The 23,387-nt window shown below is 40.9% G+C and overlaps 2 protein-coding genes across 3 annotated transcripts in view; both read right to left on the reverse strand.

The window, feature by feature from the left end:
* Nucleotides 1-629: 629 nt before the first annotated feature.
* On the reverse strand, nucleotides 630-8,187 carry trim47 (tripartite motif containing 47). The gene is made up of 8 exons (XM_034140399.1): nucleotides 7,977-8,187; nucleotides 7,364-7,575; nucleotides 6,106-6,151; nucleotides 5,861-5,956; nucleotides 3,408-3,632; nucleotides 3,180-3,202; nucleotides 2,955-3,076; nucleotides 630-2,781 (listed from the first exon to the last, which is right to left on the reverse strand). The coding sequence occupies exons 1-8, from the start codon at nucleotides 8,157-8,159 to the stop codon at nucleotides 2,252-2,254; spliced, it is 1,437 nt and encodes a 478-aa protein (XP_033996290.1). The 5' UTR covers nucleotides 8,160-8,187; the 3' UTR covers nucleotides 630-2,251.
* A 918-nt stretch (nucleotides 8,188-9,105) lies between these two features.
* Nucleotides 9,106-23,387, reverse strand: part of LOC117490209 (FRAS1-related extracellular matrix protein 2-like) — a 62,525-nt gene continuing 48,243 nt past the window's right edge. Inside the window, exons 9-24 of one of the 2 annotated variants that reach the window (XM_034139823.1) lie at nucleotides 22,712-22,909; nucleotides 22,119-22,283; nucleotides 21,693-21,875; nucleotides 20,540-20,670; nucleotides 19,932-20,090; nucleotides 18,690-18,993; nucleotides 17,846-17,977; nucleotides 17,139-17,470; nucleotides 14,243-14,435; nucleotides 14,011-14,136; nucleotides 13,759-13,886; nucleotides 13,494-13,628; nucleotides 13,180-13,306; nucleotides 12,585-12,772; nucleotides 12,347-12,493; nucleotides 9,106-11,869 (exon numbers count right to left, since the gene is read on the reverse strand). In XM_034139823.1, the coding sequence (XP_033995714.1) occupies nucleotides 11,321-11,869; nucleotides 12,347-12,493; nucleotides 12,585-12,772; nucleotides 13,180-13,306; nucleotides 13,494-13,628; nucleotides 13,759-13,886; nucleotides 14,011-14,136; nucleotides 14,243-14,435; nucleotides 17,139-17,470; nucleotides 17,846-17,977; nucleotides 18,690-18,993; nucleotides 19,932-20,090; nucleotides 20,540-20,670; nucleotides 21,693-21,875; nucleotides 22,119-22,283; nucleotides 22,712-22,909 (3,197 nt within the window). In that variant the 3' untranslated portion in view covers nucleotides 9,106-11,320. Of the gene's footprint in view, nucleotides 11,870-12,346; nucleotides 12,494-12,584; nucleotides 12,773-13,179; nucleotides 13,307-13,493; nucleotides 13,629-13,758; nucleotides 13,887-14,010; nucleotides 14,139-14,235; nucleotides 14,436-17,138; nucleotides 17,471-17,845; nucleotides 17,978-18,689; nucleotides 18,994-19,931; nucleotides 20,091-20,539; nucleotides 20,671-21,692; nucleotides 21,876-22,118; nucleotides 22,284-22,711; nucleotides 22,910-23,387 lie in introns of both variants that reach the window. The other variant, XM_034139824.1, reaches the window with a different exon arrangement.

Below are 23,387 nucleotides of genomic sequence, written 5' to 3' on the forward strand. Positions count from 1 at the left end.
TGTTCTCCGCTGTGAAACTGTTACATATAATAATACATAAGAGGTCACACAAGCAGCCATTACAATTTGTGCTCATAATGATCATTAACCGTCCTCTGTTAGGAAGATCTGGGCAACTATTTATAAAACCAGCCCTTCGTTGATACCATATCTCTACGAAAATAACGGCAAAAATAACCAGAGCCGGCGGGGGAGGGAACCGTTTTCTCACCTCCTCCTTAAATGTTCTGGCAGTATGAAAACTGAAGAAACACCAAACCGTCTCAAAAGGTTTAATGAGAATGTCGGACCAAAATAGCAAAAAACTCTTACACTAGGCAGGCATGAACCTGTTCAGTGCAAAGAGTACGCTGCAGAATGGGACAAAAAAAAAAAGCCCTCAAGTAACTTATGCAGTGCAGACACTAACTGCGTTTGAGTAGCAAAGTGAAAAAAAAAAAGAACTTTCTCAAGATAACATTGAGAGTTTTGAATAGGTCAATTTCCACATCTAAAAACGATGGAATGACACAAACCTGGCTGACAGCATCTAGAAATCATAGGTCCGAAATACATTTAAATGTATCCCTAAATAAAATTCGTTTTGGTTTACATTACCAGAGGAAAGTTAATAACACTCTTGAAAAATAAAACTTTAATTTTTCTTCTTTTAATGTTATTGTTCAGTCTAAGAAACACGTAGCACATTTAAAGCAGGTGAAAGGGCCACAAACAGGGACTACAAGATTTTATTTTTAAAGTCACACTTAAAGAAACAGCCCAAACACTGCTAAACTTATTACAGGTATGAAACTCAGAACTCTTGAACCTTGAGAAACTAAAAGTATGTATAAATGAGGTATACTATCTTGGACACAATGTTTATCAGTAAATATTCAGAGTTTAAGAGCACAAAGTTGTGCAGTCATCAAGTGAAAATCTTAAACATCTAATAAACTGAATAATAAATATTGTGAATGTCCGTTACAAAAAAAACAATTTAAGACATGTCGCTTGTAGGTCCATAACTGCACAAGCAAAAATAAAACTATCTAAAAGAAGAATGTTAAAAACATAAGTTTAAGGAAGGAAAAAGATTGTATAGTTACACATATTACATTCAATAAAGAAAAATAGAAAACTGGTTGAAAAAGTTCAGGAGTTCAAACCAATCAGCACCATCTCAACAACTATCTATTTATAATCTCAAGCAGGAATATTTTAAAATAACTATCATTAAGGCAATGCTAGGGTAATTTGTAAAAAGCAAACTGAACAAGTTATAAAAACGTAATTCAGCACATTGTAAATTTACATTTTAGTCAAGTCCACCAGGCACTTGGCTGGTTAGAAGGTCTAAAGTCTCTCCAGTTAAGCAACTGATTTTAGGATATGGCTGTTAATCTTAATTCATTGTTTACATTTTTCAAAATGGTTTGCTTTGTCATATACCTGCTAATTTTCCAGCAGACTGATGACATTTTCTCAAATTTGTATGATAGCTATAACGAAGCACAATGGCACGGATTCATGCCTTCTGCATCACTGCTCAACAAACAAATGTGCTTCAGAGTAACATACAGAGGAGTTTGGAACTTCCAAAACGGTAAGCAATATACAGAATAAAAAACAGATACAATAAGGGGATTTAAAAACGATGATAAAATGATCTGTTGACAAAACAACCTGAACAACTCTCTCCTGGAAGTACAATCTGGCCAAATTCAATCAAGTAATTCTGATAACTATGAGCATGGAACTGACTGTTATATAATGAATCTATCAACTATCAATGTGATACTTGATGAAGTTTTACCCAAGGCCACTGACCCCGTCTGCCAACATTTTTTGCCAACACAAGTTAATGTACAGTAATTGTATGGCATAGTCGTTGACATCTGAGTCATCTGCATGACTGCAACCAGTGATATACACAACAAAGCAGCTCTCAGACTGCAGCCAGTCACCAGGGGTTGAAGCCTACAGTGTGTGCCGGGGTTAAAATAAACCACATCTAACATTTTCAAATTGCCTTATGAGAAAATGTAAGCACTTCACATCAACCAAAGTGTGATGAGACACCTGGTAACTCATGTTCTAACTCCAGTAAGACCAACAGGAAACATGTGCACATCACACAGACACAGGGTCAACATCCACCTGTCACTCCATCCAAGACTGTGAGAAGAAACCATATTAACAGCAAATCTGAAAACCATGGCGTACGATTTTACCAGTAGATAATTAGATTTCATGACTCTTTTCAGATCTCTCAGTAATAGTGGCATATCTGCAGCCTGCTGCCGGGGTCATTCTTCCCCGGGCTGAAGAAGGGATAGACAGGCTCTTCAAAGCAGGTATCAAACATGAACAGTCTCTTCATTGTGACGGCGTCATAGAAACTGAGGCGCCCGTTGTCGTAGTCCAGGTACACGCCGACCCGAGGAGAGTTCCAGTAGTCGGCCACGGGGATTCGCCCGTCCTCTCCGTTGGCGTACAGTCGGTCCTGCAGACACAGGCTCCAGTACCCCGAGGAGGGGGTGAGGCTGACGAAGCCCTTCCTGTTGCTGCCCTCAGTGGTGACTCCCAGGTACCACACGCCTTTGTCCTTCACGTCCACCTCCCAGTAGTGCTGGCCGCTGGCGTACTGGGCCGTGGCGAGGACTCCACAGAAGCGAGTGAAGCGGGCCGGCAGGTCGGGCTCCTGGTTACGAATATGGCCCTCCTCTACTTTGGTGTCAAAGTCTGAGATCAGCAGGTTTAGGTGAGCCGTGTCGGGGTCCAAGGTGAGGTTCTGAGGTACTACACAGAAAGAGAGGGGAAAGTTAGGTCACCTTGATCATAGAGCGGGGTGAAGAAGGCAGTACAGTTGAAAAAATACAAGTTAAGGAATCCAATTTGACATTTATGTCCAAGGAAGCAAAAGTTGTCTTAGGGTAATAAGATGTCAAACATGCATGGTGTGGTAAACTCACTAGTATGCAGCACGTGCATCATCTTCTTCCACATGATGAGCTGGAAGGGCCCGGAGAAGTCTGTGAACTCAGTCGCACAATTAACGGTGTCGAGGGATTTGAACGGCTTGCAATGGATGACTCTGTAGGAGAAAAACACAAGTATAAAAGGTTCATTTTTGCTCAATAAATAAATAAACAGTTTGTATAAGGTTCATATAAAATACAAAACTGTAAGCTACTTACTCATTGTGTGTCTCAGCAAGGCTCTGTTGGAAGAACAAAAAGTAATATTTCAATTAATATTAAACACAAGCACACACACTTCACTTATGTACAATTGGTGGTGGTTTTTAGGTTTATTTCAGCCATTGCTTCTTATTACATACCAACTGTTACTATACATCTATGACAAATATATCCTTACAATAATGCTCAAGCAGAGGCATCAGAGAGCAGGCGTGTTAGACTGACCTCAAAGCTAGTTTTCCCACCGATGTGACCGTGGATTTCAGCTATAGCTTTGTCTACAGACGCCACCTCTGTCTCCACGATCTTCAGGTTCTCGTCGATGACGGCCATGGTGGCCACTTCCTCAGCATCCAGGCTCTCAAGCAGGGAGTCTCTCTCATCCAGCAGGAACTGCACAATAGCACCAACATCCGCCACAATCTTCTCCTTGAGTCTCTTTTTCTTCAACTGGAGACCAGAGAATGTCAGAAGATAAGGATCAAAGATGTTATGATTATAAGTATCAATGGTATGCGTGTTTAGCATGTGTTTAATCCCTGTGATGTTCCTCCAATTGTGCCATCGACTACTCTCTGTGATAAGTTTCTTACATTTTTTATTGAAAAAGTATCTGCTCTTAGGCTAGCCCACACTAGTGCTACCCCAGATCCTGCTCCTTTTCTGTGCCCTGCTGTCCTCGACCACTTTGAGCCTGTATCCCTCTCTTCTCTCTCGGATGTAGTCAAGCACCTGCGGCCGACAAACTGCACCTCAGACAGCATTCCCTCTCGCCTTCTCAGAGATGTTTTAGGATCAGTTGGAGCAAGTATTTTATTACTTATAAATACCTCTCTTAGCTCAGGATGTGTCCCAGCTGCCTTCAAACATGCCGTGGTTAAGCCACTACTTAAAAAGAAAAATCTCGACCCTTCCATTCTCGCAAATTTTAGGCCCATCTCCCAGCTACCTTTTTTATCAAAAGCCCTGGAGCGAGTAGTCTACGCCCAGCTGCAGTCTTTTTTAACCATGCATGGCATCCATGAAAAGTTTCAGTCTGGCTTCAAACCCATGCACAGCACTGAAACAGCCCTTTTAAGAGTTTTTAATTATCTGCTCCTAGCCGCCAACTCAGGTAGCCCAGCTGTCTTGGTGCTGTTAGACCTGACAGCTGCCTTCGACACTGTGGACCATAGCATCCTGTTGTCACGGCTTGAACAGTCCGCTGGCATCACAGGCTCTGCCCTTGCATGGTTCAGGTCCTACCTGACAGACCGTAGCTTCTCAGTGCAGCTAGGTGCCTTCTCCTCAGCCATAGCCCCTCTTACCTGTGGGGTTCCCCAAGGCTCGATTTTGGGCCCCATCCTTTTTCTACAGTACATACTGCCCCTAGGTTCAATTCTCACAAAACACAACATCCCCTTCCACTGCTACGCCGACGATGTACAGATCTATCTGCCACTCAATTCAAATGTTAACTCATTACAGCTATTGATGGACTGCTTAGCAGAGATCAAATCCTGGCTGAGCCAAAATGTCCTCAACCTCAATGAGAGCAAGACTGAGGTTATCTTTTTTGGACCCCAACCTCTAGCCTCCCAGGTTGATATTCTGGGCTCCCTCAAAAATAATATCCTCCCCTCTGTCACGAACCTTGGAGTGACCTTCAATAGCGCTTTTAAATTCGATAAGCAGGTCAGCAGCGTAGTCAAAACCTGCTTTTTTTTTTTTTTTTTTTTATAAATACGACTAAGTTTGAGGACCTGGAAAGGGTTATTAATGCCTTTGTTACATCGAGGTTGGACTACTGCAACGCTCTGTACGTGGGTATGGACCAGGCGTCAATTAAACGCCTGCAGCTAGTCCAGAACGCAGCTGCACGTCTACTCACTGGCCACAGGAAGCGTGACCACATCACCCCAATTCTGGCCTCACTGCACTGGCTTCCAATTCGTTTCCGAATTGATTTTAAACTCCTTTTATTTGTTTTTAAAGCACTAAATGGGCTGGCTCCGGCCTATATAGCTGAACTCCTCCAGCGCTACACCCCAACAAGAGCTTTAAGGTCTGCTGACCAGCTGTTGCTGATAGTTCCCAAGACCAGGCTCAAAACCAGAGGGCACCGAGCCTTCGCAGCAGCTGGCCCGAGGCTCTGGAACACTCTGCCCCTCCATGTGAGGTCGGCCCAGACCCTAGGGGTTTTTAAATCTACTCTTAAGACACACTTCTTCTCCCTGGCCTTTTAGTCAGAGCGGAGCACGACTCCTGACTTTTCCCTGTGTTTTTTTTTTTTTTTTTAAATATCTGTTGTAATTTATTGTCTTTTATTGTGATGATAGAAATGTGTTTTTATGTGATTGTAGTTATTACATGTACAGCACTTTGGCCCGACCAAAAATCGCTTTTAAATGTGCTTTATAAATAAACCTTGATTTGATTTGATTTGATTTAGCATGACCTACTGTAACATTTGAAAGCATCCTGTAACCCAGCGTTTAAATTACCAAATTTCAGGATTACCAATCAGGCCTCCATGCTGATTTTGTGATATTGCATTTAATTAGTTGATGAAATAAGGTTACATTTGGAAGATAGAGAAGGTTGTTATCTTGTTAGAATACTTGAACCAAACATACACTTTAAGTTGTGACCTGTAAAAATATGGTTAAAAAAAAAAAAATTATAATTATATTACAGACCTTCACTTCACTTCTGGTGCGCTCATCAGCGGTTATAACTTTTACACATTGAGACTTCTGCCAGTGGAGCTCCATTAGCCTCAGTTTCAACTCCATCTGTAAGAAAAATGATCATTAGGACACACAAACACAGTACATATTCTAGATGTCCCAAATAATACATGCAGACAAGGCCATATCATCTCTGATCTCTTGGCAAAATACAGAGTAGAAGAATGAAAATGAAAACATTTGCATAAACTTACCTTCATGTCATTCACAACTTCTGGTACTGGTGCTACCTCGTGGTGTCTGAAAGTATATATATATATTTTTTTTAATGAAGCACACACACACACACACACTCAAGTGTCAGACAGTTTAGGAGACAATCAAATATAATTTCAATTCAGTAGGGCTTCAAATTCGCACAAACATATGGGTGATACAATTATAGTAATTCATTAAACTGTAGGCTTAATACAACAATTTAAGAGGACAAACATCAATGGGGTGACATACTGTTGAAGTTTGGAGGCCAGCACACACAGATAATAGAGTCGGTAGATTGCAAAAATGAAGGACAACATCAAGGGCAAACAATAAGATGAAGCAAGCTTGTTTTGCAAAAGATACATGACCCTGGCTCTCTAACGAGATACAGCAAAGTATAATAATAATAATAATAATAATAAACTCAAACTAGTCATTCAAGTCTAGCAGAAATGTCTAGCAAGTAGCTATAACTATGCATTGAAAATAAGAGTGGTTGGCAGATTAATTTTGCAACAGAACCAGACCACACAAGAGTAAATAGGGCTAGAAGTTGGAATACAGTAACTGTCATAGAATAAAATAGTATTATCCTGATAGGCCTTTACATTTGGCATGCATTATGTGAGAAGGGTCTGGGTCTCTTGGTGTTAAAGGTCCCATGTCATGGCCATTTCTACTGATCATAATTCCATTGTTGAGGTATACTAAAATAGATTTATATTGTGCAATTTTCCAAACTCACATTGGTTTGTCATACAGCATCTCTGTATAGTATGTGTATTCACTCTGTCCTAAACGGCTTGTTGGAGTGCCTGGTCCTGCCCACCCCCCCTCCCTGTGAGCCCAGTGGCCGTCTGAGAGACACAGCGAAACCCAGCCCAAAACCAGCCCGAGGACACACACACCCGCAGCCTCGCCCCGCCGTCTCAGGGAGGAGAAATCGGCGGAGCTGCAGCTGTGAAAAGATTGTGTGTGAGGAAGTCCAGGGATTGGTCCATTTTACATTATAATTACATGAGATACACTGCATAGGACTGGGTGAATAGCCCTGGCAGAAGCAAGACAAGTGAAAGGGATAAACCAAGTCTACTCATTGATAGTACCCATTTCATTTTCCTGCATGATTTGAGTGACAGAGAAGAAAATGCAAAATAGAAATATGTGTATATTTGTCAGAGCAAACATAGCTAACCTTGGAGAATGAGTCTATAATACCCCTTTGTATAAAAATGTGCCAACACCACCAACCTGTGTGCTCTAGATTCCCTGCAGACCACACAGATGGGCCTTTTATCAGTCTGGCAGTACAATTTCAGCTCCTCTCCATGTTGGTCACACTTGCCATCAACTTTAACGGGCTTAGAGGGCGGAGGACAGGACGCCAGACACTCCAGGTCGTCCAGCTTGGTCACCAGGTTCTGTACCAGGTAGTTTTTAGTGAAGGTCCTCTTGGTAAACACCTGCGATGACAAAGAAAGCAACTGATAAAGAGGCAGAAAACTGCTTGTCACCAAGGCCAAGTGAGTATGACGTTGTCCACAGAATGCATCCAGATATTCTGCATTAAAGCACTTGTTAAATAGCTACAGTACAAACACAACGGGTTGTCGCTTCCTTAGCTGCTGATAATAAAGCTTTCAGTTAGCTAACGGTAGCTAGTGCGAGCGAGGCAGCAGTCATAGCAACGCTAGCCTCAGAAATACACTGCGTAACTTTAGATAATATCATGTTTTAAAGACCAAACGTAAACCAGCTACTCTAAAATATTTGTAACCACATCAAATAAATACCGTCACACGTTTTTGAAACTTATTTTGTGAAGAAACACGGTTCAAACTACAGATAACGTGCAATAAGTTACCGTTCGGCATTGAGGACACTGATAGCCGTAGTCTCCGCCATTTTCATCCCAGTGCATGCAAATGCAAAACCGACAGAAATTATGCCCGCATTTCAGTATGACCGGGTCTTTGAAGAAGTCCAAACAAATTGCACATGTGAGCTCTTTCCTCAGGTCGTCTCCAGCTGCTCCAGCGGTAGCCATGTTTACAAGCTAACAGCAGCAGCACCACACTGCAGGAAGTGAGGAGAATGAGGGAGGGAAGAGGGCACATTTGTGGTGCGTCATTTTCCGTCCCAACCAATCAGATTCTTCCCTCTGTCTCCCTCTAATCAGGTGAAGAAAGTAAAACATTTCCATCACAAGGTCAATATGTGTTCATTAAAAACTGACATATTAATTTAACTTATTGACTGATTCATCTTGGCACAAGGATTGACACTAGGCCTCTCTGCATTTAATTGCTGCAACTGCATTTTAATCACTAAATTACATACGTTACATTTGAAAGTGTTAAACAACAAGCACCTTGTCCACACACCGACCGCATAAAGCCATCCATTTGCAAATTAAATGTAAAAATTATTCGTGAACATGAACATACATTTCTCCTATCAAAGACATGGTGTACATAGCATATTAAAGCACTTTCAGTGAGAAATACACATCTATGGGTAGAGAAATATCCTCACTTTTGCATTACGTTGGCCTATGAATATATAAAAAAACGTGTTTCATTAGTGAGATAAGCTAGAAACAGGGCTGTTGTTATGCAGAAGGTTAGGTCTCAAGACAATGAGGGCAAGTTGCAAAGAACTGCTAATTTCCCAGGTCTATGAATGCTTACCATTAATATGTAGTGCTTTAGTAATCAAATAGTCAAAGTATATTTTCTACTATTCAAAGCTTGAATGATGCCTACCTTGGTCTATTTATTATTCATTTGTCAAATAATGTACGTGGCTACAACATGATATTTAAATGTTTTTGTTTTCCATTATCAAGTCAAGTTTTTAGGTCTGAATTTGGCTATGCCCAGGGGCGGACTGGGACTGAAAATCAGCCCTGATTATGCCTCATTTTTTTGTCAGATTCAAGTACTCAAATCTCACAGTTCTGTCTAAATACTAAGTAAATCAACAACAACCAGTAAGCAACAATATTTATTCTTCAATACATATACATAAAAACCCATTCATAAAAAGACACAAACTGAATATCAAGTTTGATTGTTTGTGCTAAAATGGTCATATACATGGGGATAACTGGCTGTGGATACACTACATTGCATAGCTTGGATTGGCATGTGAGGGATGTGACTAAAAAAGTGCATTTAATGTCAGATGTGGTGTTATTTCCAAAATCATCAGGGCAGGAAAATCACAGCTAGGTTTCCATTCACTTGTATGAACCATCACATCCCACTGCTGATTCACACTTCAGCAGATTTACAGCTCATGTTCTTCACATCAGCTAGCCCTGATACATATTGGAAATAAGTATACAATGATGACTGACAACACCATAATAAGACACATATTTAGGAACACTGATCTCAGCATGTTGTACAGTTTATCCATAGCAGAGTAAGACACAGGTTTAACAACATGTAAACAAGAAATTTCACCAGTGATATCAACAAATAACGAGACAGCAGATTATATAAATGTCTCTAACGTAATATTATTCATGGTGACATAACATTTTGTAAACTGCTATTATTTTTGCATCCTTTGTTCGAAAACATGACTCAGAACACTGAAATCCCACACAGCACTATAGTGAAAACAAAGCTTACAGGAACATAGTGAGAATGGAATAGGGGTGAAATCATTGAATATGGATGAAGTATTTGCATGTTCACAGCACCACACTTATTAGCAGTGTATCACAGAAGTGGAAAGTGGCTCTGTAGAGATTCTCTTCAGTCAACAGTAGTAAATTGTGTAACTACACATGGTCCATTGTCTGCAAAAGAAATTACTCCTGAGATGAATGCCTTTATACACATAATCTAACCAGTGTCATCATTATGCCCCAACTACTTTGAATAAATATGATAATATCATAGAAAAAGAGTGGAGCAACATCACTGCAAGGGTGAATTGCAGTAAACAGTGTGGTAACAGAAACAGTGATTAACTGTAAACAGGTAATAAAGTAGAAAAAAGTGGAAACAACCCAACTCCCAACTCAGCAGCAACAAAAAATCCCAATACAATTAACATTCCTCATCATATGGCTAGCACAACAAAAAACTGTGAATTCATAAAATGGTAAACTGGTTAATAAACATAAATTCTGACAGCAGTGGTGATTATAACTTGAAGACCTGCTAAGATATTTTTGCAGGTTTAGATTACAAAGAAGAAACAGGGGGTGGCATCTTGTGCGTATGTTTTTATTACAAATTGTGTTTTCCAGAATGAGGCAAACATTTAAGCTAAAATTGCATGTCTAAAAGTACGATTTACTATCAATATGTTTGACTTTTAATCCTCAATATTTGTAGAAAAGTATAGTATCCTCTGGCAGTTGATACACTTTTAACAATTTTGGGAACAGTAAGTGAGATTACAATCTTGGAACCCATCGACTATCTCTCGGACAACCCTAAGCATTTATATTTTTTATGATGATTAAAACAAATGTAGTGTAAACACAGAACTACTTTGCATCCGTAACACATTTGTTAAGATACTAAAGAAGTTGAATATGCTGCACAATGTGCGCAAAAATCAGATGTACCCTTTTCCAAGCTCGAGAAAAGATGGTCTTGTTACCATTTATACTTTGGTAGACAGACAGAAGTACCAGGGCTCACACACTTCAGTAAAGATTTGACTGACTCAGGGACAGGTCAATAACATCTGAGGCTGAATCTGTTCTTTTTTAGACTATTCCTTCCAGTATGAACATTGACATCATCTAGTCCCCTTTACCCGAGGTAAACCTGCAGCACTAAATCTCTGACTTGGCCTGTGTGACACTAGCTTTATGAGAAAGTGCTCTTGGTGACTGAGAGTGTCCTGAAGGAATAAAGCTGCTTCAGGCCCTTAAACACCATAAAGCCAGTGAGTGAGAAAGGAAATACCAAGCTACTAGCAGGACAAGTTTGAATGTTAAGTGAAGAGACCGTGTAGGTCTGTCTTCTGTGTCGTTTTCTGTTGCAGTGATCAACATACATAATGGATCCAATACTGTAGAAATCCCCACACTTACAGGAACACACACCCGAATCTGCATAATGATCCATTTCAGATTTTTGGTGTTAAGAAAGTAATTATATACCAGTTTTAAAAAAAAATCCCAAATTGTATAAAAGCCCTCACATCCATTTGTCCATCTGTCCATCTATCCATTGCTCAGACCTCCGAGCTGTTGTGGCAGTCTTGCATCCTCACCACCAACATGGGCTCTGTACTGACGGAGCCTTTCACCACCTCCTGTACCTCCTCCCTCCATCCTTCCTTCCCATCCTTCTGTCTGGATCTCAGCACCAGTACGATGGTGACAATAATCAGGATGGTCAGCAGCAGCCCCACCAGCACCCCCACCACAGTCACCACTCCCTCCTCTTCATACTGTGCGTTCAGCTCACTGGGTTCCAGCCCGTTGGTAAACAGCTCATTCGACCCCACCGCCCGTCGCTTGTTGCGATCCAAATCGATGTGCATGATATTAGTACCACGGTTATTATCTGCTCCAATATCCTCAGTGATCTCTGGGACTTCATCGCCAGCCGATCTCCTGGCGCGATGACTTTTGCCATTAGATGGGGTCAAGGCAAGATCTTTGCTCGTGGAAGCCAAGGAATGGTACTCCAAGCTGCGCTTTCCAATGCCTCTGTGAGCATTCTCTCTGGAGCGGACTGTGTAAATTGTGTGAATGAACCACTCACGGCCTGCAGCAACCTGAGAAAAAAAAACAACATATGCACATCTCAGAATAATGTTCAATTTACAAAATTAGCCAACAGAATTGGTTTAGAGTCCATAATGAGCACATCTTGCAAAAAGAATGATATACATATATTTGTGTATAGATGGGACCTGCCTTTGCCTAATTGATTCATTAGACTTTCTGTCAAAAGTCTACTTTAACAGCCTTCAATTGATTACATGTATTTATGATTAAAATTACAAAAACATTGGGGATTAAATCCTCAAAAAAGCCTATTTCCATTGTGGCCGACACAATACAACATTTATCCATAGCTCAAGTCAAAGTAAAATATAAACTAGTATAAAAACAAAAGTGGAGTAGTAAAGCCTACTTTTCTTTCCTTCATATGGCTTCAACGCTCTCTGGCTATGCAACTGTATCACAGAATGACACATGTTTATGTACAAATAAGTCATTGGCCATGAGAAACAGAAGCTGAAGAATACCTGGAACATGGCTGTAGAGTCCACCCTAAAGCCATCAGACCCGGGCTGTCTGACAAGGGACATGGCTGACGGATCATCCACTGCCAGCACAGCATTAAAACTGACGTCACCAAACACACGTGCCTGAGTCTCTGGCTGTGCTTTGTCCTGTTGAGGTGTGGTGAAAGAAAGTATAACATGTTTTTCCTTTGTTGACTGTAAAATACAAGTAAGTACAAGTAAAACTGAATGTACTCACAATAATCTTGAATCTGTAGAGCAATGAAGGGGAGTCAGCCAGGCAGCCAAATTCAAACTTGGTGGGGTTGTACTTTGGCACATATCCATCCGCACCAGTGCAGAGGAACACCTTCTCTATGCTACAGAAGAAAGAGTCCCCCAGGTTCTGCACAGGGTCCACCATCACACGGCCATAGACCGTATCACCTGACATAAAGAAAGAACACATTAATCCTAAAGCTACACCCAGTTGTTATTATGAATCAAGACAGGAGGACAGACTGTTCAATGGAGGTAAATGGAAATGTATTTTAAGGTCTGTTGTGTTTTTAATTTGTATGTTTAACTGATTAACTACAAATCCATGTAAATCACTGTCTCCATATCCGCAGCATGCCATTGCTTTTAAATGTATTTTCTGTTTTCTAATTTAAAAAATGCACCATTTTCAGCATATCGTCTTCATGAAGTAAACCTTGCAAATTGGTTCTCTTCCAGTATTACATTGAGATTTAAATGCTCTTAAGCTCAAATATCTAATGTCAGTTTTTTCAAATACCACATAACAATTTAAATTAAACAAAATAGAACGGATTTTGTGAGAAGGAACTTACCCTCAGAAAAGGCTACGTCAGTCTCTTGAGCAAAGCCCATGGAGCCATCAGAGAGCCACAAGCTCCTCTTGGACAGCAGGAACATCTGAGTGTTCAGGCTGAACTCCACTGCAACTGGATCGCTTACCTAAGGAGGGATGCAAAAAGAGTTATAGGATCAATCAATTTCATTTGTACCATGATTATATTATATTAACCCTATAAGCAAGGATAACAAAGGAAGCAAGATAACCAGTGACAGACAGAGAAAGAAAATCATCCCAGGACAAAATAACTTGTCACTTGTTAGTCTTCATTTTGAAAAGCTGCCTTACTTGTTGGAATCTGATGTCCAGATCGAAGGTGACAGGTTCTCTGGGACTGCAGACAGGTGGAAGAGTGTACTCCATATTCTGGGATGTTGTGCAGGGGATCAGCTTCACTGTATAAGTCCCAGAGTAGTCTCTCACCTGTAAAGAGCAAGGAGGAAAGATACCCAAGTGTGAGTCTGTATATGTACGTCCAGCTGCTTGAGAGCACAGATTCATTCAGCGGACGTTTCAGGTTGTGCACAAGCTAATTTCATCTGGTCATACTCACAGCAAAGTCAGAGGTGAAGGTCCATTGCTGGACCGGCTGGTTGTAGGAAGGCTCACTCCTCACTAAGGTGAGGTTAAAGGCCAGGCCGGGGTGCTCCACACTCATTACCATGGAGGACATGGAGGTTGCTTGGTAAGAAAGTTGAGTGGAGGAGAAGTTCATAATGGAGTACTTAATAACAATAATAACAGGATGTGAATTCTTAAAATGCAAGTAATGAATAAATTATAAGTGGACAGTAATTCATCTCACCTGCTCTTTGTATTCTGCCTTCAGAATGAGAGTGCACGAACAGACCCCTGAAACGAGCCTTGGTGCGGAAGTTTACCACCAAGCGTCCCTGTTCGTTGATGCGCATGCTTGTTGGATACAACGCACCTGACAAGAAGACACAAAACACCAGATTAAAGAAAGGAAAACTTTTTTTTTTGTGAATGATAGGCAAGAAGCACAAGGAGGCATTCTCGCAGTCTTGGGAGCTTACCCTGTAGCTCGGCCTGCGGGGGGCTTCCGATGCCATCTTTCCAGAGGATGGCTGTGTCGTAAACGAAAGTGAGACGCAGCTCTGACTGCAGGTCGAAGTGCTGCCAGCCGCCCGTTCCCACCGGAGAGTGGAACACGTAGGACACATAGAGAGGCACGCGAAGGGTCACGTAGGACTGGACAAGATTCAGCACCTGTGAGGATGTTTTCAATCGTGATGAGTGAAAAACTGTTATTATTATAATGATTGAAGTTATAAACAAGAAATCCTCAGTATTTGTGTCAAGTATTGTATTATCTTTTTGGAATAAGGGGTGATTGTAGGTGGATAAAGTATAATAGATGCTAAGAAGATGTAAAAGATGAACACATTGTTCTCCTCCACGAGGTGCTTGAACTCTTTCACTCCTACTCAGTGTTTTAAAAGAGTCTTCTGTATTGTACACAACCAACTATAGTGGGCTGCAATGTGGGCCTGTTGTTCTTTTCTATTTGTGTTTTCTTTGAATTCATTTACTTTGACAAGTCAGCTGAAAAAAACAGTTCTACCCAACATCTTATTCATTCATTTATTTCTCTAACATAAGGCCATGTTGAGATGTATTCTTAGATGTATTCCCAGGTCAGCCACTAGGTGTCTCTGCTCACCAAAATTATATAAAAAATGTTGTGTGACTTGATTTGTTAAACTCAATTTTGACTTAAAGTGCAAAAGTTTCAATTTGCAAAGTCAATAACTAAAAAAATGCTGGCCAGGAAATTAATTGAAAAGAGAAACCGAGAAAATTATTTGGCAGAAGATGTTTCCGGTACGCCTCAGATCAACCACTTTTCATCACTTGAGTATATTATAATGAAACATCTTATCTCTAAAATAACATTATAATAAAATGTGCCCCTACATTAATAGTGTGGTGTAATTCCCTTGCAAACAGAGATAATCTCCACCAAAGACCTAACCCAATCCATCACAATGTATTTCAGTAATTGGGGATTCATTGAAAATATCCAAATGAAGAAATTACTGCAAGCTGAGACAAACTACCTCAGTTCAAGGATTTTACAAAGCCATACTTTCATAACATCCTCCTAAAATAAAGGTATATTACAAGGATCAAATGAAGCATATTTTCACAGTGAGGTTCAAAATGATGAGGGTATTTACAATTCCCTTCAAATTATCAAGGTATTTCCTTTTCTTAACAATTCAACCTTTCAATTAGTGCATGTTCTTCCGAGACAAAGAGAAAAACTCTGCAGTTACAGTATGGAGACCAAAGACCAAATGTTTTTTTTAATTTAGTTTAGTATATTTTCCGAGAGGTAGCTGAATTATTTAACTATTAATTTTAATTGTGTTCAATTTAATTATAGTTGGAGCTGCAAGGCTCTGACTTGTTCTTTTTCACCCGCTCTGTTAGCACTTATTGGAAAAAAACTAACCGTAACCCTAGTGACAGTGTGACAGTGATCTCTCTTAACGAAGTGGACTTGACTTGAGGTATTGTAGGATGACGGGTGTCATGTGCAACTGTGTGCAATCAGTTTTTATTGTGACTGCAAACAAGTCAATTAATTTCTTAGTTTTTCTCCATCTCCTTCTCTAACACACAATAAGCGGCCACACACTCAGCAGTCTGATCAACAACTAGAAGCTCACAGATCAAAGTCTTGAGGAACACAAAGGAGCAGCAGGACACAAGCTAGGGAGCAAAGGGTCTGTCTCCTAATCCACAATAACCACAAGAACCATGAGCATACTGCGGCTCTGTACAACACAAACATTGATTGCAACATCCTCTGCAATGATGCAACAACAGCTACTGGAAGTTTGTTGGCATCTAATTGACAGCAGGAACATTATGTGAAAAAAAACTGACATCTATATGGATTTCAAGGGGCAACCTCTGGTTCTGAAAAGTGAAGCCAATGTGGAAGTGCGTTAAACTTGCATTCTTTCTAGAGACTACTTGTATAGAAGTCTACGGGGGAATAACTGTCTATTCAAGTCTTCTGCACTCCAGCACATTGAGAAATGTGAAAATGAAGTACTATATAAAAGTTAAATAGATGATTAGGCATGCATATGCTTAAGGGTGGGGATAACATGTGTTTTCATTTTTTTACTTACAGTGGGGTTTTGTTGGTTTATGAAAGATCATTTTTACATTTTAATCACCTAGATATGTCTAGTTCAGCATTCAGTTGCTCCACCCTGTTACGTTGCAGCTAGCGCCAAAAAAATCGAGATGGTGACTGCCAAAATGCCAAACTCAAGCTTTAAAATAGTATTTCACACGCCAATGAGTGATGTTATGGTGGTTAAGACTGCTTCTTATGTACAATCTATGGGTGAGTTCAACTGTAATGCCACCATGCCAGTAGAAGAAGAACTGAGCAAAGCTGCCTGATGGGAGACTTATATTTCCCCTAAACTTGACAGGATGTAGGTGTTCTGAATATATCAAAGACTTCAAATAAAATCACTTCCCTTAATCCCTCTTATGATTTCACAGATTTCCTCTGAATCCATGTTGATACAGTAGCAGTAGTTATCATTATGGCAATGCCAGTGGCAATGCACTGTTTGAGTGTGTATTTTTCTGTGTGCATATGTTTTCATGCACACAATCACACGCTGGGGCCCAGAGCTGGCAAACACACACACACACACAAACGTGCAGTGAATGGGACATAAAATGTAGGCAAACAGAAATGGTGCCATTCTGTGTGTGCGAGCCTTTCATTCGGCGGGCTGTAAATAGACTGAACATACAGAAAGAAACACACAGGTGGACACACACAGCGCAAAGGCTAACAGTCAAACAGATGTACATATAAACCCTAGATTGGAATGTATATGCTGTGGAGAAATGTACACAGAAACACACACACACCTGTCCATCAGTCCCTATGGTGCCTCCGCAGTCAGTGAGCAGCTCAGACATGTGGTAGTAACTGGTGAACTCCCAGAGACAGGCCTCCAGGTTGAGGTTCCTGTAGAAGCGCAATGTGCCGTTCCCCCGCAGAGAGTCGCTGAACTGATACGGCGCTGTGTCTCCGATGCTTTCGGGGCTGCGCGTAGAGGCGGTGATGAAGCTGTGACCAGTGGTGACCTCGTTGTAGTCCAGCAGGTTGGAGCAGCGATGGTTCCCGACCCGGGTCCCGTCTGGACTGAGAGTCAGTTCAAAGTTCATGAGAGGGCGAGTCGAGATCACCGGCAGCATTCCTGCAAGGAGAAAAATGTGATTCTGACTGTGTCCAACTATCCTTGATAACTGTACTGAGATAGAAATGTCCAAAAACTTCGCGGAAATATATAGTTGAGACAAAAGTGATTAAAAGAAAAGCAGGGAAGCAAAGGAAAAAATATGAAGAAGAACACCTGGAGGAGACGTGGCAGAAGGAAACTGATTAAAAATCAAGGAGAGAATGTTAAGTGGAGGGTGAGCTGGAGGGTTGCTACAGCGGGGTACGATACAACTCAGCAAGATCTACATTCTGGCTGTCACACTCCTGAGAATCCACGAACGGGAATTTTACACACACTACATTACACTTCACTTAATCTGTGGCACGAGTCCTGCCTCCAGCTCCAACCTACCATCGATGTGAGGCATGGTGACAGTCACTTTGATGAGGTTGGGGTGTTTCGGGTCGTCTACTCCAGTGTAGCGTAGCTTGGCAGAGAAAGGCTCAGCGCCAACAGTCCCCATCTTGCGTGGTTGACACATACCTTAACAAGACAGAAGAGCGGAGAGAGATGTTCTGAACACAAGGACACACTTCAAAACGTTGGAGGAAACAAGAAAGACCAGCTGAGTGGCTTTGATTTGAGTCTACAGCTGATGTGCTAAGGTAATGTTAACATTTTGGTAATGTCATATTCTGCTGAATAATCGTTTCTCAGTACTTGCCTGAACTATTTCTGAGTCTTTTTTTGCATTTCTTATAAAACATTGACCACCCTGAGAGACTGTACCTGAACTTGTTGCAATCAGGATATGTATGTGATAAGGAGGGTTTTAATTTTCTTTACTTTAGAGGAACATTTTTATTTTTGACAGTTTAAGTTATAAAGCAACTACCTTTATTAATATATTAACATATTAAGATTTTTACATAGAGAATAAGTGATGATGACCAGACAATTGAACTTTCACATGAATGAATCAGTGATAATCCATTACAGTCACATTTAATAAAATAATACTCACAGGGAGCAATCTTTCATTTTAATATCATTAAGTGATTTAGCTTATAATACAATTTTCAATATTCAAAACAGTAGGTACTTTTCATTCAAAAGCACTATTGCATTCATGCTTGGAGTACAAAGCCCTTTTGGTTCTCTTTGTAACAAGGAGCCAAATCCCTGTCCAAGTCCCCCTCCAGAAAACTGGCATCCCAAGACACAGAGAGAGACAGACGGATTGTTCTGTCCTCACCTTCCTCCTGGCTGACGGTGATGATGGGGCTGCTGAGCTCTAAACCCTCATCCCCATTAGAATTCACTGCTCTGGCAGCGCACTGGACCCTGGAGCCTGCCTGGAAGTACACTGAGTCCAATGTGATCATCTTGGAGGACGTGAAGAAGGTGTCGAAGTCCACCTCTCTCATGGGACTGGTGACGCCATCAGGGCCAGCTGGGGCGCTGATGAGCCAGCGGTAGCGGGTAAGGGTGTTGTTGATGTGCTCGCTGACACAGATAGAGCCGGTCTTGTCATAGTCTGGGTATTTTGTATTGCAAGCCTGAAGGATGGATATGGAGTAAAAGCAGGAGTGGGCGGGCAGAGAGGGACAGCAAAGAGATGGGAGATTCATCAGATGCCAGAGGACAGAAGGAGAAAGAGGTGCAGAAAACAAACAAAATACAACTCTTGGCAAGGTGTATGTTAGCTCATAAAATGTAATTTTATATCATACAATAACTGTATGGAAATAAAGGGACAATCTTTGAAGTGTTTGCCTAGATATACTTTTAAACATGTCAACACTTCAGTTTTTACAAGACCGCTTCTGCTTCATCTGTCTTCCAGCAGGAAACACACACACACACACACACACACACACACACACACACACACACACACACACACACACACACACACACACACACACACACACACACACACACACACACACACACACACACACACACACCACACACACACACACACACACACACACACACACACACACACACACACACACACACACACACACACACACACACACACACACACACACACACACACACACACACACACACACACACACACACACACACACACACACACACACACACACACACACACACACACAGTAGTCACCTGAGAAGCAAATGACTTAACACATCACGAACATCCATTGGAGTGTCTCACTGGCCCTATGTTCTAAAGTGGAAGTTATTCTCCTGTGTGTGAAAACATGAGGACTGTGGCCTACTAAACTGTGTAATGTGTCTTTTAAGGACGGACTGGCGAACTCCAGAAGGACAGCTTAACTTTGGCAGAAGAAAAGTAAGTACGGGTCCTAAGGGATAAAAATATGCCTTCCTCTCTCAGAGGATGTGGGTCTTAGTAAGCTCCTGGTAAATCATTAATTCTTTCCCTTTCCCAGGCCTTGCTAAAGTGTTCTGTTTTTTGTAGAACATGGAATAAAATGCAATACATTTCAATTTGACTCACCGTGACACAGATGACTGGATAGCCGGCTGGGGGATGGAGGTTGTCTGGTGTCCTGGCAACGTCGTCGTAGTGTAGCAGGGACACCACATTAGGCAGGGAGGGGAAGGTGACATCAGCCATGCTGTTGGTCTCCTCGATGTAAACTATCACTTTAGTTACCTGTCGCGGAGTAAAGATGTGTAAGTCTACTGGGAACTACTGACAAAGTGCTGTTTGGGAATCAAGACACAATGAGCTACTATCAATGACATGATTAAAGTCATCACAGAGCTGGATGTGTTACAATCTAACTCTCTGGCTGCTTCTCTTTTATCTTTTCTCTCATTCCTCTCACTCTGTTTTCTTCTGGATATCATCTATTATTTATTGTGAAATGTTTTCATTACTCTCTTGGCTGCAACTACAGTAAAGTGCTCCTTTTGTCTGGGCGAGTACACCCAAAAGAGATCCCTGGTCTCAGTGGGACTGACCTGGATAAGGATGGGTCAAATCAGAAGGAAATAAACAAGTTTTTCCAGCTTTCTTACTTTCTCGTCAAGCTTAAATTGCAAAACAGTCAGTGTCAGGGTTTTGTTTGATTTGATGTGTGATGGTTAGGCATTTGTTACCTGCGTTTCAGCCACCATGTTTTCATCAGGCTTCAGGTGGAGAGTAAAGGCTTCCCTCATCTCTCGGACGCCATCAAACAGCACTTCCACCTCCACCACATGTTCCTTATCCCCTTGGTTGAACTCAATGTCTGGGCAATCACAAACAAACATAAACATTAGGGAAAGCAATTTCAAACAGATCAGAAGTAGAACAAGTGTAATGCATCAATGGTCCTGGCACCTTGAGTAATTACTGTTTTGTGAAATATTCAGTGGTGACAAAAACATTCAGGTAACATCAAGGCCGGGTTTCTCTTGTGAATTATATTAAAAAAAAAAAACTAATTCAACAACCCAATCCATGTGTTATCACTTCAGTGAATGCTTAAGTAAAACGCTGTGCAGGATATATTTGCATAGTGCGAAAGGTGTTTCATCTTCTATTGAGGTTAGTAATAGAGCTTTGCATTTGAAATGTGCTGCACTGAGACAATATCGTGCCAAATGAGAAATACCACACCGTATGATTCAAAACTGCTGGGAAAATGTGAACAGTGGGTAGGCAACTATGATTTGAATAGACTGAATATATTCATATAAATATTTCAAACCTTGATTAGGCTGAAAAAGGTTCACTGCACTAAAAGCTGAATGGACGGAGAGAAAGATTTCACCCTGCTGACAAAGCACGAGGTAAACTGAAATTCAATAAAAAATGACATGACCCTCCACTGGACTATTGCAGAAATGACCTTTGCCCACTTGGGATGAAATTAAAAATCAATGACCCTCGCCAAAATAAATCCCTATGCCCACTTTTATTAACTCAAGACTTCTATAGGGAGCCTTGTTTCAAAACTTCTCTTATTACTGTAGCTGCAGCAAATGCATAACAGTAATAAATCAGAATGATATCTGCAGACCGCAGGTAAGAAGAAAAGATATGTATCATGTGCATTTCTTATCTAATGGTTCTGTAACTGAGGTTTAAGAAACGAGTTGAACATGTTTAATGTCAACAGCATTATTTTTTAAAGTGCAAATCACATTAACTTTCGCTAACCATGCTGGTGATGTGTTAGATCTTTCAGAATGGATCCACTGGTCTCCAATGTTTCCCTGTAACTAAGACACTGCCTGAGATATATAAGATGTTGTGTGTAAGGTTTACCTTGAGACACAGGGTAGTAGTCCTCCCCTGAGATAGCTGACCCGTCTTTAGTGTGAACACGAACCACTGACACCTTTGATGTGTCACCCACTCGTACCACAGGGATCCTAACAGTTGCCACGGTGCCGGCTTCCTTCGGTTCACTTACGCTCATCTTGGTTTCCAAAAAACGTATGATTGGTTCTGGGGTGCACAGAAAGGGAGATATATGTAATAAAATGTTAACACAGCATGGACATAAATCACTAATTATCACGTTAATTAATACTGCTGGTCAAAATTACAGTTTTATCACGTGTTCAGGTTTATGACATATGTTTTATAGTTGTCAACTCACCAATTCATATTATAAAAAACTGGATAACCTGCTTTTTATTTTTTCCATATTTCATGTTTGACTTTCCTCCCCCTTCTCATATAACTTACTGTCAGCTGTGTCCTTGATTTTCACCAGGGTCTCCTTCAGAGCTCCCACTGATGCGCCAAACTGTGAGTCACTCTTCGGGTTTCCTAAGACCAACCGCAGCTCTTCTCCTTCCTCGTACAGCGTGTCGTCAACCAGTGACAAAATACATGGCTTCTCTGCCTCTCCTAGAGCAAACAGCAAGATGGGGATGACAGGAAATGTAAAAAATAATGATAGAATCAGCCCCCATACATTTTTTTACAGCATATTCCAACCTATTTATATAACTTGAAGACACGTAACATTAGTTCAATTACTCTTGAGTTTTGGAAGCTGTTTGCACATATTGTGTTAAAGGAAACGCTGAAGATGACAGCGCGACGGGTAATGTGTGGAAAATAGATAAACTTGCAAGCTCTTGTGACATCTGCAAGGCACTGCTGATTTAAAAAAAAGAATGTGTGAAGAAAAACTGTTTATTGTTAAGAGCTGTTAGTTGAATTCAAATAGGATTAACTCTCAAGACACAAGCTGAATAAAAACAAAGAACGATAGAAAATATGTGACGTACTTATTACACAGTATATTACACATACTGTGATTATGGAAATACCTGGTAGGAAAGTAATTATAGATGTTTCTGTGTTGGGTCGCTCATTAAAGTCGGAGGCGACCTGTGCCGAGCCCTGACGGGTGTAACAGCGCACCGTGGATCTGTGTGTGATGTCCCCGCTGCGGTACACTGTCGCTGTGAGCTGACCATCGCTCTCCTCTCCAGAGTACACCAGCTCACGAAACTGGACCTTCGGCACTGTCAGTCAAAAAGGTAGTTCAATCACATATGAAAAAGCAAGTAATAATGTTTCCTATGCTGTATCACCCGAATTTAATGGAACCTCATGATTTAAGAAAGCAAATTAAATAACAGAGATGTCACGCAACATTTTTTACCGACTGATCATGTGATTAACTATGAATACAAGGTATAAGAAAAGTGAGAAATTAATTGTTAAGTTGTGTTTAGTTAGGCTGATAAATTGAAGTGTGTAGAAGTCTGACGATAAAAAACAGACAATGGTTCTTTGTCTTTCATATAGTTTCTATGCTTAAGGCAATTATCTTAACTATTATTAATAAATGTATTCATATTGTGCGTTTGACCAAGAAAAACACAATTAAAAACATGCTAATACATAAATACAAGAGTCTACAGCATTGCTAGCAGCTTTGAGACTATACTTTGGCACAGCGATGACTTGAGTTAAATGCTAACGTCAGGAACATGCTCC

The sequence above is a fragment of the Trematomus bernacchii genome, unplaced genomic scaffold (assembly GCF_902827165.1).
Source record: "Trematomus bernacchii unplaced genomic scaffold, fTreBer1.1, whole genome shotgun sequence".
Taxonomy (NCBI): Eukaryota; Metazoa; Chordata; class Actinopteri; order Perciformes; family Nototheniidae; genus Trematomus; species Trematomus bernacchii.

Bases quoted from the DNA above. Each gene is read 5' to 3' on its own strand.
- trim47 (XM_034140399.1), bottom strand. From the start codon at position 8,159: ATGGCTACCGCTGGAGCAGCTGGAGACGACCTGAGGAAAGAGCTCACA. The intron at 3,077-3,179 runs GTAAGTAGCTTA...TTTCTCCTACAG, and splicing joins CTTGCTGAGACACACAATGA to AGTCATCCATTGCAAGCCGT. The intron at 2,782-2,954 runs GTGAGTTTACCA...CTTTCTGTGTAG, and splicing joins GATGCACGTGCTGCATACTA to TACCTCAGAACCTCACCTTG.